The 17195-nt window shown below is 45.9% G+C and overlaps 1 protein-coding gene across 1 annotated transcript in view; it reads right to left on the reverse strand.

The window, feature by feature from the left end:
- CCDC12 (coiled-coil domain containing 12) overlaps positions 1-15102 on the reverse strand; it is a 28972-nt gene extending 13870 nt beyond the window's left edge. The window contains exons 1-2 of the mRNA XM_058179997.1: positions 14992-15102; positions 4660-4730 (exon numbers count right to left, since the gene is read on the reverse strand). Coding sequence (XP_058035980.1) covers positions 4660-4730; positions 14992-15084 — 164 coding nt within the window. The 5' untranslated portion in view covers positions 15085-15102. The remainder of the gene's footprint in view (positions 1-4659; positions 4731-14991) is intronic.
- Between the last annotated feature and the right edge of the window lie 2093 nt (positions 15103-17195).

Consider the following 17195-nt stretch of genomic DNA (forward strand, 5'->3'; position numbering starts at 1 on the left):
AAAGAAAAACGAGGAAGTCCAGTTGCCCCTTGGAAAAAAAAATAATCTCCTTTGGGACGATCTCTTTTTAAAGACTTCCAGTGCACTCACAACTTCTGGTGGGAAGCTGTTCCACTGATTAATTGTTCTCACAGTCAGGAAATTTCTCCTTAGCTCTAAGTTGCTTCTCTCCTTGATCGGTTTCCATCCGTTGCTTCTTATTTTGCCTTCTGGTGCTTTGGAGCAGGGGTCTCCAACCTTGGTCCCTTGAAGACTTGTGGACTTCAACTCCCAGAGTCACTCAGCCAGCAAAGCCATCGGCCGTGGATGGCTCAGGCTGTAAGACAGCCTGTTATTAAACACAGCTGCTTGCAATTATTGCAGGCTCGAGTACCACCAGGCCCAGGGTTGACTCAGCCTTCCGTCCTTTATAAGGTAGGTAAAATGAGGACCCAGATTGTTGGGGGGGCAATAAGTTGACTTTGTATATAAATATACAAATAGGATAAGACTATTGCCTTACACAATGTAAGCTGCCCTGAGTCTTCGGAGAAGGGCGGGATATAAATGTAAATTTTAAAAAAAAAGGGACCAAGGTTGGAGACCCCTGCTTTGGAAAATAAATTGACCCCCTCTCTCCTCCCCTCAAGTACTGGAAGATTGCTATCCTGTCCCCCCGCCCCCAGTCCTTCTTTGCTCTAGACTAGCCATGCCCAATTCCAGCAACCGTTCTTCTTCGTATGTTTTAATCTCCAGGCCTTTAATCATTTTAGTTGCTCTTCTCTGCACTTCTCCCAATGTCTCACAGCATTTAAGGCAAGGCAACGGGACGGCTTGCGCACACAGGCAGTTTGCCTAGGAAATTAGAAAAATTAGAACAATTCTGATCCTTCGTTTTTTTCCTTATCTGGAGACTTAAGAGAGGTAAGGCTGGAATGTCCTCCAGACTGCAAACGCTTCCTGTTCTAGGACTATTTTTTATTTTTTTATTTTTAAGAGCATGGAAGGTTGATAAACACACTCCTGAACAGCCCTTCAAAGATGAGGAATGCAGAACAGCTCACCAGAGTCTGGAACAAACGTTATTCTTGCATAATGGTTATTCACCTTTTTTTTTTCCTTCCCCCCATTACGGAGAACGTGAAGCAGCCAAGAGCAACAAACAGAAACAGAACTAAAAATAAAATTATCTCCGTTTAGAATCGGGATTTGAAGAGGCCCAAGCCTGGGCCAGGAGAAAGAAGACTCAGCTAGGAAAAGTTCAGATAGGATAAAAATCAGTTTTTTTAACAGTCGGCCGATGCCGAAAGGCTTAAAAGAAATGGTAAAAGTTGGGGTTTTCCTGTCTTTGAAACGTTTAAACTGTGGTTGGCTGTATTAGTTAACACTGCTACAAAAAAAAAAAAATTAGCCAGCAACAGGACATGTCACCGTATTAATATTTGTAAGATTTTTATCTCATCTTTATTACTTTATAAGAAACTCAAGGTAGGTAATGAGAGCTAAGAGCTATGGTGGCACAGTGGCTAGAATGCAGTATTGCAGGCTTAGTCTGCCAACTGCCACCAGTTCAATCCTGACAGGTTCAAAGGTTGACTCAGCCTTCCATCCTTCCGAGGTGGGTAAAATGAGGACCCAGATTGTTGGGGGCAAGAGGCCGACTCTGTAAACCGCTTAGAGAGGGACTGTAAAGCACTGTGAAGTGGTTAAGACTAAGCGCTATTCCTCTTGCTAATATTCCTTCATCCTATTTTCCCCAAAAAATAACCCTGTGAGGTGGGCTGGGCTGAGAGAGAGGGACTGGCCTAAAGTCACCCAGACAGTTTTCATGCCTAAGGCGGGACTAGAACTCCCCGTCTCCTGGTTTCTAGGCCAGCACCTTAACCCCTATGCCAAACTGGCTCTTTTATTTCAACTTAACATGTTAACTTTATATCCCTTAAAAATAGGAGCTCCACCACTGAACACATTAAAAGATGTCAGGCTGTTTAACTTAAAAACTGCAGTGATTTGCTTAACAATTGTGGGGGAAAAGGCCATAGCCCTGAACACAACTTACTTCACACAACCCACGTGGTGGTCGTAACCTGAGGATTTTCTGTAATCTTTCTCAGCTATGAGAAAGTAAGTATATTTTAAGAGAAAAGACTGAAGGTTTTTTTAAAAAAAACACAGTAATTCCTAAAACAGATTCGTCCATCCAACCCACCCTTAAAAACTGGGTTTTTAGGCAGAGAGACAGTCCTCGACTTACAAACCATTCATTTAGCCACCGTTCAAAGTTAACAATGGCACTGGGGGGGAAACGGACTTGTGACCGCTTTGAACACTTACGACCATCACGTGAAGTATTAGTAGTACCGTTTTATAAAGCCTTAGTTAAGGGCACGCCTGGAATGCTGCATCCAGTTTTGGTGACCAACATTACAAAAAAAAAAATGGAAAAGCAGGAAGGGAAGGAGGAAGGGAGGGAGGGAGGGAGGGAAGAAAGGAAAGAGAAGGAGGGAAGGAAGAAAGGAGAGAAGGGAGGGAGGGAGCTTTTAAGATGATTAAAGGCCTGGAAACTAAAACATATGAAGAACGGTTGCAGGAACTGGGTATGTCTAGTTTAACAAAAAGAAGGACTAGGGGAGACATGATAGCAGTGTTCCAATATCTCAGGGGTTGCCACAAAGAAGAGGGAGTTGGGCTGTTCTCCAAAGCACCTGAGGGTAGAACAAGAAGCAATGGGTGGAAGCTAATCAAGGAGAGAAGCAACCTGGAACTAAGGAGAAATTTCCTGATAGTGAGAATAGTTAACCAGTGGAACTACTTGCCTCCAGAAGTCGTGGGTGCGCCATCTTTCGAGGCTTTTAAGAAGAGACTGGATGGCCACTTGTCTGAAATAGTAGAGGGTCTCCTGCTTGAGCAGGGGGCTGGACTAGATGACCTCCAAGGTCCCTTCCAGCTCTTATTCTGATCTGATCCTGTGATCAATGGGGAAGTGGAATGCATTGAAGCTGCGTTGCGGCTCCCCACTGTCACGTGATCTCCGGGCTTCCGACAAGCTTTCCAGTGAGCAAAGCCAATGGGGGGGGGGGTAAAAGTTGGATTCGCTTAACAACCGTGCGATTCACTTAACGACTGCACGATCAGCTTAACTGATTGCTGGTTTGTAAAACCGTGTGCGACTCACTTAACAGCTGCTGTAATGTTGAATAGTCACTAAATGAATGGTTGCAAGTTGAGGAATACACGTAGGCAACTGTGCATAGAAAAAGAAAAGAAGAAAATAAAAAGCAAACACTCAAGACACAAATTCAATACCGAACTTGTGAATGCTCCAACACTGGAGGCTTTTAAGAAGAGACTGGACAACCACTTGTCTGAAATGGTTGTAGGGTTTCCTTCATGAGCAGGGGGTTGGACTAGAAGACCTCTTAAGGCCCCTTCCAGCTCTGTTACTCTGTTTTATTCTGATAAATATATTTCAAGAAAAAACGCTTCCCTCCCCTTGCAAAACAGACCCGCGGATTATGACTGTCTGCAACTCTATTTACCAAACCAACCGGACCTCTATCTACTATATGGGGGGGAAAAAACACCGATAGAGTTAGCAGGCAAGGCCAACAGCAGCGTTGAACTTCAAAGCCTTTTGTTAGCCAAGACTGTGCAGCTTTTGTTTTGAAGGTGACTGCTATTTTCCCCCCTCCAATGTACCCTGTGTACGTGTGTGTGATTGTGTGTGTGTGTCCTTGTACCTCCTCAGCCTTCTTGGTTCCCCCGTCCACAAAGGTCCCAGATCCCCTCCTAAATTAATAGCCCGCCCCAGGTTTAAAGAGACAAATGGCAGGAGCTGTTCCTAATCAGTATTACAAATAAAATAAATACATAAAATTCCCAGGAAAGTAGACAGGAATAGCAGGGATGGAAGGTGCCTTTGGTGGAGAGGTTGGTCAGGGGAAGGAAGGGAGGGAGGGAGGAAGGAAGGGAGAAAGGGAAAAAGGGAGGGAGGAAGGAAAGAAGGAAGGATGGAAGGGAGGGAGGGAGGGAGGAAAGAAGGAAGGAAGGATGGAAGGGAGAAAGGGAGGATGGAAGGGAGGGAGGGAGGAGGGAGAAGGAGGAAGGGAGGGAGGAAAGAATGAAAGAAGGATGGAAGGGAGGAAGGAAAGAAGGAAGGAAAGAAGGAAGGATCGAAGGGAGAAAGAGAGGACGGAAGGGAGGGAGAGAGGGAGGGAGGTACTCCTGACTCAACAAGAAGGAAGGGACTTTTCAAAGATAGTTTTGTCAAAGATTTCAGTTTTAACTCGGTATTTTTAAAATACAATTGAGATGCGTGAAGAGACCACGCTGCGTTCAAGCTGACCCACTGAGAAGTGTGTGGGGGTGGGGAGAGACTTTTTAAAGACAATTTTTTAAAAATATAAAAGAATAATTTTTAATCTGTGTTTTTAAACATAACTTTGGCTTGCAAAATACAGTGCGGGGCTCCATGAGAAGGAAGGGACAAAAGTTTTTATTAACATTTCAATTGGGTGCTTTCAAAGGCAAACAAGGACTTGCCAAGATAGGTGGGCTGCCTCGGCTTATCTCTGTAAACTCTGTGGTGGAGTAGAACTTTCCTGATCTGTTTTTCCTCCCCCAGCCCGTCCCCCCACCCCACGCCCCCTCGGGTGATGGGGAGAATAACCAGAGACCCACTTGTGTTTGGGGGCGTCTTCTTCTTCCTCCTGGCTGTTGCCTTTCTGCAGCTTCACCTCACTCTCGTTTTGCTGGGGAAGGAAGGAAGGAAGGAAGGAAGGAAGGAAGGAAGGAAGGAGAGAAGGGGGGGGGAGAAAGAAGAGAATTAACTGGATATAGGTAGTCCTCGACTTATGATCAAATTGGAGCCCCCAAGGTTCTGCTGCTAAGTGAGGCGGTGGTGGGTAAGGGATGCTTCGCCCATTTGCCGACCTTTCTAGCAGCAGTTGTTAAGCAAACCCCTGCAGTCGTTAAGTTGGTAACACGGTCACTAAGTGAACCCGGCTTCCCCATGGACTTTGCTCGTCAGAAGGTCTCAAAAGGAGATCCTGTTACCTTGGGACACTGCAACTCTCATGTGAACAGAGCTGGAAGGAACCTTGGAGATTATCCAGTCCCACCACTGATCATCTATCTATCCTTTTTTTTTGTCTTTCCTTCTTTCTCTTCCATGCCTTCCACCTTCCCTTCTCTCTCCTTTTTCCTTCCTTCCTGTCTTTCCATCCTCTTTCATTCCTATCATTCCTTATTTTCCTTTCCTCCCTCCCTTTCCATCCTATCTTTCCTCCCTTCCTCCCTTCGCTCCCTTCACCACCCTCCCTCCCTTTCCTTGCTCCCTCCTCCCTTCGTCTTCTCTTCCTTCCTCCCCTCCCCCCTGACCCGGCCTCTCCACCAAAGGGCCCCCCCACCCCCTTAATGAAAAGGTTGGCCTCTTCTGCACACCCATAAAACCCCCTGCAATCTGCAGATGAAAGCCAGGCAGCCACTTTCAGGGTCAGAGATAAGGAAGGGGGAAACGCCCCCGCCTGGCCAGATTCCCCCCCCCCTCACTTTGAGGGATGGGGAGAACAGGGAGGTTGAGGAAAGATCAAGGACTCCAGCCAACCCACCACTCCCCACCCTCCAAGGACTGAGGCAAGCAATCGCACACGAGTCCTTAATTTGCAACCATTAAGTTTAGTGACAGATGCTATCGTGGCAAAACTGACATCTCCAGGTTTCACACTTACAGCCGTTGCAGCATCCCCTCCCCCCCTCCTGTGGTCAAAATTCAGGGGTTTGGCGGCTGACTCCTGTTTATGACAGTCGCAGTGTCCCGGGAGTCACGTGATGCCCTTTTGCCACCTTTCAACGGGCAAAAGTCCATGGGGAAGCCGGGTTCACTTAACAACCGTGACTCACTTAACCACCGCAGCGATTCACTTAATGACTCTGGCCAGAAAGTTGACGAAACGGGGGCAGAACTCATTTAAAAACTGTCTTGGTTAGCCATGGAAATTTGGAGCTCAACTGTGGTCGTTAAGCCGAGGACTGCTTACGACACCTGTACGGATAGGAAAAACAAGGGTTTCTTTTTGCAAGACTCCTTGATTTTCAAGCATTGCAAAAAGACGGAAGGATGTTTTGAATTACACCTCGCTTTGCACATATGCAGTATATATATATGCAACTTTCCGAGGGCAACCTGAATGGATATCAAAAGGAACAATTCCTCCAAGGTGCAACTCACTGTGGAGAATAGGAAATTCGAGGGCTTCCTATCACTTTTGTGTTAAAAGCACCACCTCTTGGTGTGCATTTCCTGCATTTTCACCCCTGTTGCCAGCATAAAAAGCCTCATTCGCTCAGCTCAGAATGGTGCAAATTGTTAGGTTCTTCCACCGCCCGTGAAATAAAAAAAGTAAATAAATAAAAATAAGCACTCCTAAGAGCAACCAACTTTTTGCAGGCGGCAGTGGGGAAAGTGGCAAAATTCACCTGCAGATCTGTTGTTAACCGTCAAAGGCAGCCTGGAGCGCAGGGCCATGCATGGAACACATTTGTGTCAAGGCGCATCGTGCCGATGTGGCATGCTTTTGCACGCATTAATTAAAATGTTACAGCTTGGGTGCAAAGACAGACCTTAAGTGGATAATTTTTCCCCCTGCACTTGATCATTAACCCACTTTCTAAAGGGGGGGGGAGAGATTGCTTGCTCAGCTCCAGATGTTGAACTATAATTAAAAAAATTATAGTTCAACATCTCCAAAACAAGGAGTGCTCGACTTAGGATCACAAGGGAGACCAAAATTGCTGTCGCTAACCGAGACAGTTGTTAGGTGAGTTTGGCACCCTTTTACAATCTTTCTTGCCACCGTTGTTAACCAAATCAGTCGTTCAGTCCATCGCACGGTTGTTAAGTGAATCTGGGCTTCCCCCGTTGTCCTTGCTTGTCGGACGGTCGCAAAAGTGGATCACAAGATTCCCGGGACTTGGTAACTGTCATAAATACGAGTCAGTTGCCAAGCATCCAAATTTTGATCACGTGACCACGGGGAGGCTGCAACGCTTATTAAGTGTGAAAAGTGGTCATGAGTCACTCTTTCCAGTGCTGTTGTAACTTCGAATGGTCGCTAAATGAACTCTTGTTAAGTCAAGGACTACCTGTACATCTCCCTCTCAGACAAAATGTTTTTTCCTGCATTTGCTACACCGGGCAACTTACAAAGCCAAGAGGTTAAATTTTAAGGGGGCAAAAATAGACCCACTGCTAGGCTGATGGAATGTGGTTCTGCGTGCCATTAATTTTCCGAGCCCTTGTAAACTGTCGTTTTTTAAAGCTACCAGGTTTTGCTCTGGGTTTATGCACAATTAATCCTCCCTTCACTTGGTTATTTATACCGAGGCCCCCGGCTGGCGCCAACCGGTTTAAAAATACAACTGTAAGTTTTCAAGACTTGTCAAGATCTTCTGGGCCAAACCCAAAACCTTTTCCCCACCTTTTTTGCTGGAGAGAGAAATGGAGCAGAAAGGTGGCTTGTGAAAAGGAAGAAGCGGAACGGTTAGACTAGAGGTGGCTTAATCCTGGCCAGGCTGGATCGCTGCCTTAGGTTGATTGACCCAAGGTGGAAAAATCAGAAAGTCACCTTGGAAAGGTGTGTGCAGATCCATTGGGGGAGGGGGTTATATTTTGTTGTCACAAGAACCCAGGAAGGGAAATTAAGGTGCCTCTGGGCTCACTTCGGCCACGCAGAAGCATATTTTGTAAATAGAATAGAATAGAATAGAATAGAATAGAATAGAATAAATCATTTCGTTGCTAGACTTATTTTTCCCCAAGCTGCATTTTTCCATTCTTTAGCAGAACAAGAACTTTGAAGTTTTTGAATTAGGAGGAGACAGGAGTCCTGGTTGATGGATTGCAAAATACCTAGCAGAAACCTAGCTTCTGCAAGACATCAGACTAGAAAGTAGGCGGCTATGAGTTCTAGTCCTGCTTTAGGCATGGCAGGCGACTGGATGACCTTGGGCCAATCACTAGGAGACAGTGAGTTCTAATCCCACCTTAGGCAGGAAAATCACTCCTTTCTCAGCCCAACCCAACTCAACTCACAGGGTTGTTGTTATGGAGAAAACAGGAGGAAGAAGGAATATTAGATATATTTTTCACCTTCAACTATTTCTAAAAAAAAAGATATTAAGGTGGGATAAACCATTGCTGGAGGTTTTCAAGAAGAGTTTGGAATCTGTCCAGGATGGTATAAAGTCTCCTGCTTCAACAGGGGGCTGGACTAGATGACCTCCAAGGTCTCTTCCAATCCTATGATTCTAGGAAACAAAGACTGCCACAGGCAGTAGCTACCAGGAAAGAAACCAGATAGACTGAAATGAGAGATTAGAAATCAAGTTTAGATTTTTATTTTTTTTAATTTGCATTTATATCCCGCCCTTCTCCAAAGATTCAGGCGGCTTACACTATGTTAGCAATAGTCTTCATTCTATTTGTATATTTATATACAAAGTCAACTTATTGCCCCCAACAATCTGGGTCATTTTACCTACCTTATAAAGGATGGAAGGCTGACTCAACCTTGGGCCTGGTGGGACTTGAACCTGCAGTAATTGCAGGCAGCTGTGTTAATAACAGACTGTCTTACCAGTCTGAGCCACAGAGGCCCTTATTTTTCTCTTTGGTGCATTTTTGGGGACAAATAGGCCTGGGCACCAGTTGCTAGACTAAACGAGGGCTTCTAGGAGCTTTTTGTGACTCTGCGCAATGAACCACAAGCACACTTGGACACCAGCCTAGTCTACTGCGATGGGGGTTTCCCACCAGGGTGAAAATCGTGCAAATTTCTTTGGCTGGCCTTCCTCAAGAGGAAATGGGTTAGGGTTCTCCAATTCCAGAGGTGTCGGAACTAAATTCCCAGAATTCCAGAGCACGCTGGAGGAGAGAGGGTAGGGGCTGCGGCCTTAAAACATGTACAGTTAGTCCTCGACTTACAACAGTTTGTTTAGTGGCCATTCAAAGTTACAGCAGCACTGGAAGGAAAAGGGACTTAGGGCCGTTTTTCTCACGACGGTCCTCGGCAGCATCGCCAACGATCGAAATTCAGACGCTCGTATTTACAACTGTTGCAGTGTCCGAGGTGGGGTGGGGTGGGAAAGGAATGTCACTTGATCCCCTTTTGCGACCTTCTGAAAAGCCAAGTCATTGGGGAATCCCATCATTTCACAACCGTGGGGCTAGTTTGGAAGAGCAGGGATTCACTTAACAGCTGCCGCAAGGAAGGTTATCAAATGTGACTTAACAACCGTCTTCACTTAAGAGGGAGAAATTTTCTGCTCAATTCTAGCTGCGGAAGATTATCAGGCTGGGGGAAACTGATGCAGCGTCTGTCTGTGTACGTGTGAGTGAGTGAAATGGCTGAAAAAAGGATAAAGTCTCTCTAATCTAATCCAGGGGTCTGCAAACTTGGCTCTTTTAAGACTTGTGGACTTCAACTCCCAGAGTTCCTCAGCCAGCAACCTTGGCAACTTTAAGACTTGTGGACTTCAACTCCCAGAGTACCTCAGCCAGCTTTGGCTGGCTGAGGAACTCTGGGAGTTGAAGTCCACAAGTCTTAAAGTTGACAAGGTTGGAGACCCCGAAGTTGCCAACGTGGACCAATTCCAGATGTGGGGCCCTCGACTCCCAGAATCCCCAGCCGTGTGGGGAAAATCAGGCCCAGCCCTCCCGGACATCGTTTAGTTAAGATATTGCACGCTTGTGTAATAATCACTTCGACTGTCCTTGTGCCCTTCAGATTTAAACTGCCGTTTCAAGGCACAGGTGGCCCTCTCAACTTATGACCATGACTGAGCCCAAAATTTCTGTTGCAAAGCGAGACAGCAGTTAGGTCAATCTTGCCGCACTTTTGCGACCTTACCTTGTCAAGAGTTGTTTAGGGAATCCAAGGAGTTGTCCAGTTAGTCACACAGTTGTGAACTCATTCAGGCTTCCCGGTTGACTTTGGTTAACAGAAAGTTGCAAAAGGGGATTACGTGGGACGCAGCTACCTCCAAATGCTGCAAGCCATAAGTGTGAGGACTGGTTGCAATCAGTGCCGCTGCAACTTCAAACAGCTGCTAAATGAATGGTTATAAGTGGAGGACTATCTGTAGTGCATGATAAATATCCAATACGCAGGAAGAGCTGACTTGGATATTTAAATCCTGATCGGAATTCAGGCCAACAGGTTATACTTGACTTCAGAATGAATTTACGTAATGATTTATATGCCGCCTTTGTTATTTTTACAAACATCAGCAATGTACCCAACACACCTTCCGCCTCTTATTTATTATTTATTATTAATTGTCCTGACAGTTGGAACAATTAATAAGTGGAACGACTTGCCTGCAGAAGTCATGAATGCTCCAACACTGGAAATTTTTAATAAAATGTTGGATAACCATCTGACTGAGATGGTGTAGGGTTTCCTGCCTGGGCAGGGGGTTGGACTAGAAGGCCTCCAAGGTCCCTTCCAACTCTGTTGTTGTTGTTATTATTATTTTCCCCAAAACAACAACCCTTTGAGGTGGGTTGGGCTGAGACAGAGGGACTGGCCCAAAGTCACCCAGTTGCTTTCATGCCTAAGGTGGGACTAGAACTCACCCTCTCCTATTTAAACCTGGTGCCTGAACCACTAGACCACCGATGGCTAACCTTTTTGCTGTTGCGTGCCAAAAACAGGAGGAGCGGGGGAGGGGGGGCGCACACATTTGTGCCCACACCCATAATTCAATATCCCCCCAGCGCCCTGCCCTCCATGCATGCATATGTGACCCTCCACATGCATGTGCGACCCCACTGTGCTTCCCCCGCTTTTGGCACGCAATGGCAAAAAGGTTACCTGTGGGCCCGGTAGGCCTGTTTTTTACCCTCCTCAGGCTCCAGAGCCTTTCTAGGAGCTTGGGGAGGGCGAAAGCGGACTTCCCCATCTCCCCGGAGGCTGGAAACGGCCCATTTCCTGACTTCCAGTGGGACCGCAAGGCCCGAAAATCAGGTGGCCAATGCGCACATGCGTGCTGGAGCTGAGCTAGGGCACGCTCACATGCCCACAGATATGGCTCCACGTGTCGCCTGTGGCACGCATGCCATATGTTCGCCATCACGGCACTAGACCAAACTGGAACTCTGACTTTTAAAGATAAATTTACTCAGCAGAAGCAGCCACTGAATTCAGAGGATACCATCTTGAAAACGTCCAGCGATTTTCATGGGTTGGCAAAGGTTTTATACACAGGCGTTTTCTGCTAGGTAAAATCGAAACATCTGCATAAGCTTTTCTGAAAATGACAGAACCGAAACTTGACTAGGAATTGCCCAGGATTGTGGAACTGGTCACCAAAATATGTCAGCTTCAGTCTAGTTATATTTATAACCCAGGCTATTTTAAGAGACGTATTAATATTTTTTGAAAAAGTCCAGAAGCTTCAATTCCTCCTTTCAAGCAACGTTTTCAACCAATCTGAGCCACAAGGAGAATGTGCTAAGAGAGCAAGGGGTCAAAGCAGGATATCAAGGAACAGAGGAAAATGAGATTACAGATAGCCCTTGATTTGCAACAAGTTCGTTTAGTGACCATTCAAACTTAAAACAGCATTGGAAAAAGTGCTTTTTCACACTTGCAGCATGCCCAAAATCCAGGCGCTTGGCAACTGACTCATACTTATGACGGTTGCAGTGTCCCGGGGGTGTGTGTCACATGACCCCCTTTAGCGACCTTCTGACAAGTCAATGGGGAAGTCAAATTCACAACCGTGTGACTAACTTAACGACTTCAGGGATTCGCTTAACAACTGAGGCAAGAAAGGCTTTAAAACTGGGGAAAACCCACTTAAAGATTGTCATGCTTAGCAATGGAAGTTTGGGCTCAACTGTGGTTATAAGCTGAGGACTACCTGCACACACCAAGAAACAGAGAGAAAAAAATGAGATCAGATAGCTGGCAGGTGTTTTGCTGCCAGGTGGAATTTCTAGGCTTCAGGTCAGGAAGAGAGATGAACCAGATTTTATGGGCCAGGGTGAGTGGGTTGAGACAAAACGAAAATCACGCACTCTCTCACGGGATTGCTTGGGAACCTCTTCCTGTGAAAAGGAGAAACCTTCAGGCACCCCCATGCTGAGGCTTGTCCTGAGTTTAGCTCATCACTTCCACAAGATCACAAGATCTCCAGAAGTGGCAGTTTAAAACAAAGGCGGTAGCCATTTGGCTTCACAGCAAAGGGAAATTACGACGTTGCAGACTGGGAAAATGTTAAGGAGATTGCACTTCCTGAGTGATAACGTGACTTCCAAACTGTGGTTGAAGAAAAAGAGGGAGGCAGTTTGGTCTAGTGGTTAAGGCAAGGCAGCAGGATAGAAAGTGGGAGAGGGTGAGTTCTAGTCCTGCCTTAGGCATCAAAGCTGGCTGGGTGACTTCGGGCCAATCACCAGGAGACGGTGAGTTCTAGTCCCGCCTCAGACCTGAAACCCGGCTAGGTGACTTTGGGCCATTCCCTCTCTCTCAGCCCAACCCACCTCACAAGACTGTTGTGGGCAAAGTAGGAGGAAAATATATTGGATATGTTCACTGCCTTGAATTATTTGTAAAAATAAAGAAGGCTGGTTACAAACAAATAAATAAGAAAAATGGATATGTCTGCTTAATCATCAGGAATCCAACTTGCCTCGAGAATGTCCTTATAGGTGGTCCTCAACCTACAACTATTTGTTTTGCGACCATCTGAAATTACAGCAGAACTGAGAAAAGTGACTTGGGATCAGTCCTCACACTTACAACCATCACTGCATTCCCATAGTCACGTGATCAAAATCCAGGCATTTGGCAACTGGTTGGCATTTAGTGTCCTGGGGTCATGTGATCCCTTTTTGTGACCTCCTGACAAACAAAGTCAAGGGGGAAATCAGATTCGCTTAACAACCAATTTATTAACCACAGTCATCTGGTTAACAACCATGGCAAAAAAAAATGGTTAAAAAAATGGATGTGACTCATTGAACAACTGCCTCATTTAACAACTGAAATTCTTGTCTCAATTGTGGTCATAAGATGAGGATTTTCTGTATTAAAATCCATGCTGAATCTTTAACCCACTTGAATATCCATTTTGTTCAAAGATGTGGAGGTAAATTCCACACAATTCAAAATTTATTCGCACCAAATTCAGATGTTCCTGCTGTTGCTTGTTGTCTGCACGGATCTGTTTTGTCTTTTCATGAAAGCTGGTAAGATTCAAGGACTGGCCAACATATTCCTCACTTCCTTATGCTATGAATTATCCATGTTAAGCGTAACAGATCCGTTGGGCTCACCTGTCGAGATAAACCACCTTCCTCACCGTTCATGGTTTATTTAAAAGTTTGCCTAGTAAAGTTTTGGATCGATTTCAGGAAGCACAGAGCGGGAAAAGCAGATTGTTCAGGGCCTGGAGGTCAGGGTTTGACAACTAAAAAATTGTGTTGCAACGACACAAAGCAAACCACATTCCTTTAGATGTTTGAGTCTGATATTCGATCACAAAAAGAAAGACAGACAGGGGCTTGCATCATGACAGGTAGTCCTCACTTAGTGATTATTCGAAATTATAACCACAAATGAGCCCAGCATTTCCATTGCTAAGTGAGACTGAATTTTGCTCCATTCTATGACCTTTCTTGCCACAGCTGTTAAGTGAATCACTGCGGCTGTTTAAGTAATGGTTGTTAATCCGGTTTCTCCATTGACTTTGTTGTCAGAAGGTTGCAAAAGTCGAGCTCATGACCCGGGGACTCTGCAACCGTCATAACTATGAGTCAGTTGCCAAGCATGTGAATTTTGATCACGTGACCATGAAGATGCTGCGACGGTCATAAGTATGAAGAAGTCATAAGTTGGTTTTTTTTCAATGCCCTTGTAACTTCAAACAGTCACTAAACAAATGGTTGTAAACTGAGGACTAAAACAGAAAAAGTATTTCAGTGTTCAAATAGTAAGGAAATCCTTGACTTAAAATCACAATTGAGTCCAAAATTTTCTGGTGTTAAATTAAGACAGTTGTTAAGTAGATTTTGACCCATTTTACGACCTTTCTTGCCCCATTTGTTAAGCGAATTGTGGCAGTTGTGAAGCAACATGTTAATCCGGCTTCCCCACAGACTTTGCTTGTTGGAAGGTCGCAGGAGGGATCACACGATCCCGGGACACTGTGAGACCGTCATAAATTCGAGTCAATTGCCAAGTGTCTGAATTTTGACCATGTGACCCGGGGGGGAGGCCCTCCAACCCTTCTTTCAGTGTCATAGCTTCGAATGGTCACTGAATGAACTGTTGTTAAGTCGAGGACTATCTGTACTTCCATTTTCTGGCAAAAACTACATCAATACAGGCCGTGGATTTGTTTAACGACCGCGGTGTCTGCTTAACGTTAAGATCACTGCAAAAATAAGTGGCTGGGGGATTCCTGGAGTTGAAGTCCACCCACCTTAAGTTTAAAAAAAAACACCTCTTGACTTAGCTCAGCTGCAGGCATTCCTCAACTTGCAACCACAGTTGGGTGCAGGGTTCCCGTTGCTAAGCAAGGCGGTTGCTAAGTGAATCACGCCTCCTTTCACAGGCCGTGCTTGTTAAGCGAATCACTGCAGCCGTTAAAGTGAAAAATACCTAATAATTAACTTTAAAAACCTAAACCACAACCTAAAGGGCGACCCCGCTGCAATGTAGGCAAGGGGACGATGGGCTTTGTAGTCCCCAACCCCGGGTATCGCTTTCCCGGCCCAAAGAAAAGGATGCAAACGGCAGACATAGCACAAGAAAAACGGGGGGGGGGGGGCCGGGCCTGCCACGGGGATGGGCTTTGTAGTCCCCGTTTGGCAACGCGCATGCGCGAGTGATGTCGCCGTGACGTCATCCGGGAGCACGTTCCCGCCACAGGCCTTTCTCCCCTCAGGCCGGCTGAGCCTCCAAAGCCGCCTCCCGGTTCTCCGAGGCGGCTCCCGGCCCGCCTTACCTTCCTGCCGGCCCCGGTGCGTTCCCTCAGCGCCTTCAGCCGCTCCCTTCGCCGCAGCGCTTCTTCCTGCAAACCGCCGCCTTCGGACGCCATCTTCGGGCCTACTGCGCACGCGCACCGGTGGGGGGGAGTAACGCGCGTGCTGGCCGGCCTCCCGCGCCGAACGAGAGCAGAGTCGCCGGTCGATGACGCCAGGCGCGGCCAGCCGAGCGCCGAGCACATCGCTCGAGGCGTGAAAGTTTGCAGGTAGGAAGGAACGCTCCAGAATGGGTCTGGCGCAGAGTCCTCTGAGCATATGCAGAGTGCGGGAAGGCTGTAGAACGGGTGATGGCTGCGGAACAGAGAGCGAGCCTCTATGGGGATTTTCCCCCCAGCTTGGTTAAATGTTAATATCGCTGCAAAAATAAGTGGTTCCCCATGCTGGCTGGGGAATTCTGGGAGTTGAAGTCCACCTATCTTCAAACTTGTTGGTTGAGGAATTCTGGGAGTTGAAGTCCACCCATTTGAAAGAGAGTGAGTTCCACTCTAATTGTCTTACCAGGAACACATTAAGATTGCCCACATCATGTACGGGCAGCCCTTGACTTACAAAGTTTGTTTAGTGACCGTTCAAAGTTATACCTGAAAAAAGTGACATGATCATTTTTCACGCAATCCTTGCAACAACCTCACATGATTAAAACTAGAGCAGGGGTCTCCAACCTTAGTAACTTTAAGGTTTGTGGACTTCAACTCCCAGAGTTCCTCAGCCAGCTTTGCTGGCTGGGCAATTGCCTCATATTTACAACGGCTGCAACAATCCCCTTTTGCAACCTTCTGACTAGCAAAAATCAATGGAAAAGCCAGATTCACTTAACAACCGACTTATCCGCGTGACAACCATGGCAAAAATAAATAAATAAATCAAATATTGGTTGCGACTCATTTAACAACTGCCTCGCTTAGCAACAGAGATTCCTCTTTCAATTGTGGTCCTAAGTGAAATCCATGCTAAATCTTGGAACCCACCTCAAGACGCAAACTCTGCATTTAGTTCGAAGAAGCCAGATTCGTGCCACAAACTGTGTTTACTAACTTCACAACTGCCGTGATTCACTTAACGACTGTGGTAAGGAAGGTCATAAAATGGGGCAAAACTCAGTTAACAAGTGTCTCGGTCTTAGCGATGGAAATTTTGGGCTCAGTTGTGGCCGTAAGTTGACAACATTTGTATTTCTACATTCTTTATTTCTTCTTGATAGAATAGAATAGAATTTATTGGCGAAGTGTGATTGGACACACAAGGAATTTGTTTTGGTGCATATGCTCTCAGTGTACATAAAAGAAAAAGAAAAAAAAAACCTTCCTCAAAGGTACATTTACAACACAAATGATGGTCATAGGTTGCAATTTAACCCTTAATGATAGCAACAAAAAGTTACAGTCCTACAGTCATAAGTGGAGAGAGATTGGTGATGGAAACGATGAGAAGATTAATAGTAGTGCAGATTCAGTAAATAGTTTGACAGTGTTGAGGGAATTATTTGTTTAGCAGAGTGATGGCCTTCGGGGAAAAACTGTTCCTGTGTCTAGTTGTTCTGGTGTGCAGTGCTTTATAGTGTCATTTTGAGGGTAGGAGTTGAAACAGTTTATGTCCTGGATGTGAGGGATCTGTAAATATTTTCACGGCCCTTTTCTTGATTCGTGCAGTATACACGTCCTCAATGGAAGGCAGGTTGGTAGCAATTATTTTTTCTGCAAAATTGATGCTTCAATTCCCTTCTCAGGAAAACTTCAAGGCCACCCCTGCTTCCACCTCCAACCAGTAGTGCTATTCAGCCAGCTTGCACCACTACAGGAGACCCGGTTATTAACTCTCTGAGCAGTTTGGCAAACTGGTTATTAGAAGAAATCATTAGGGCAGAGAACTGGTTGTTAAATTACTTGAATCCCACCGCTGCCCTCAACCCTTCCAAGTGCTGAAATATTGGGGTCCCTCTCGTCCTAGCCCAACCCTGCACCCTCAAATAGTTTGCATTCACACAACAGATGGAAACCCAGAAGATGCAATTAGTCAATGGACCAGCCTGCCTTGCAGAATTGTGGGTTTGCAAGAAAAGATTGGGCAACTAAGGACAATTAAGGTCTCCAGCTCGAGTGGTGGGTTGGACTAGAGGACCTCCAAGGCCCCTTCCAGACCTATGATTCCACGATTCACACAATGA

The sequence above is a fragment of the Ahaetulla prasina genome, chromosome 4 (assembly GCF_028640845.1).
Source record: "Ahaetulla prasina isolate Xishuangbanna chromosome 4, ASM2864084v1, whole genome shotgun sequence".
NCBI lineage: Eukaryota > Metazoa > Chordata > Lepidosauria > Squamata > Colubridae > Ahaetulla > Ahaetulla prasina.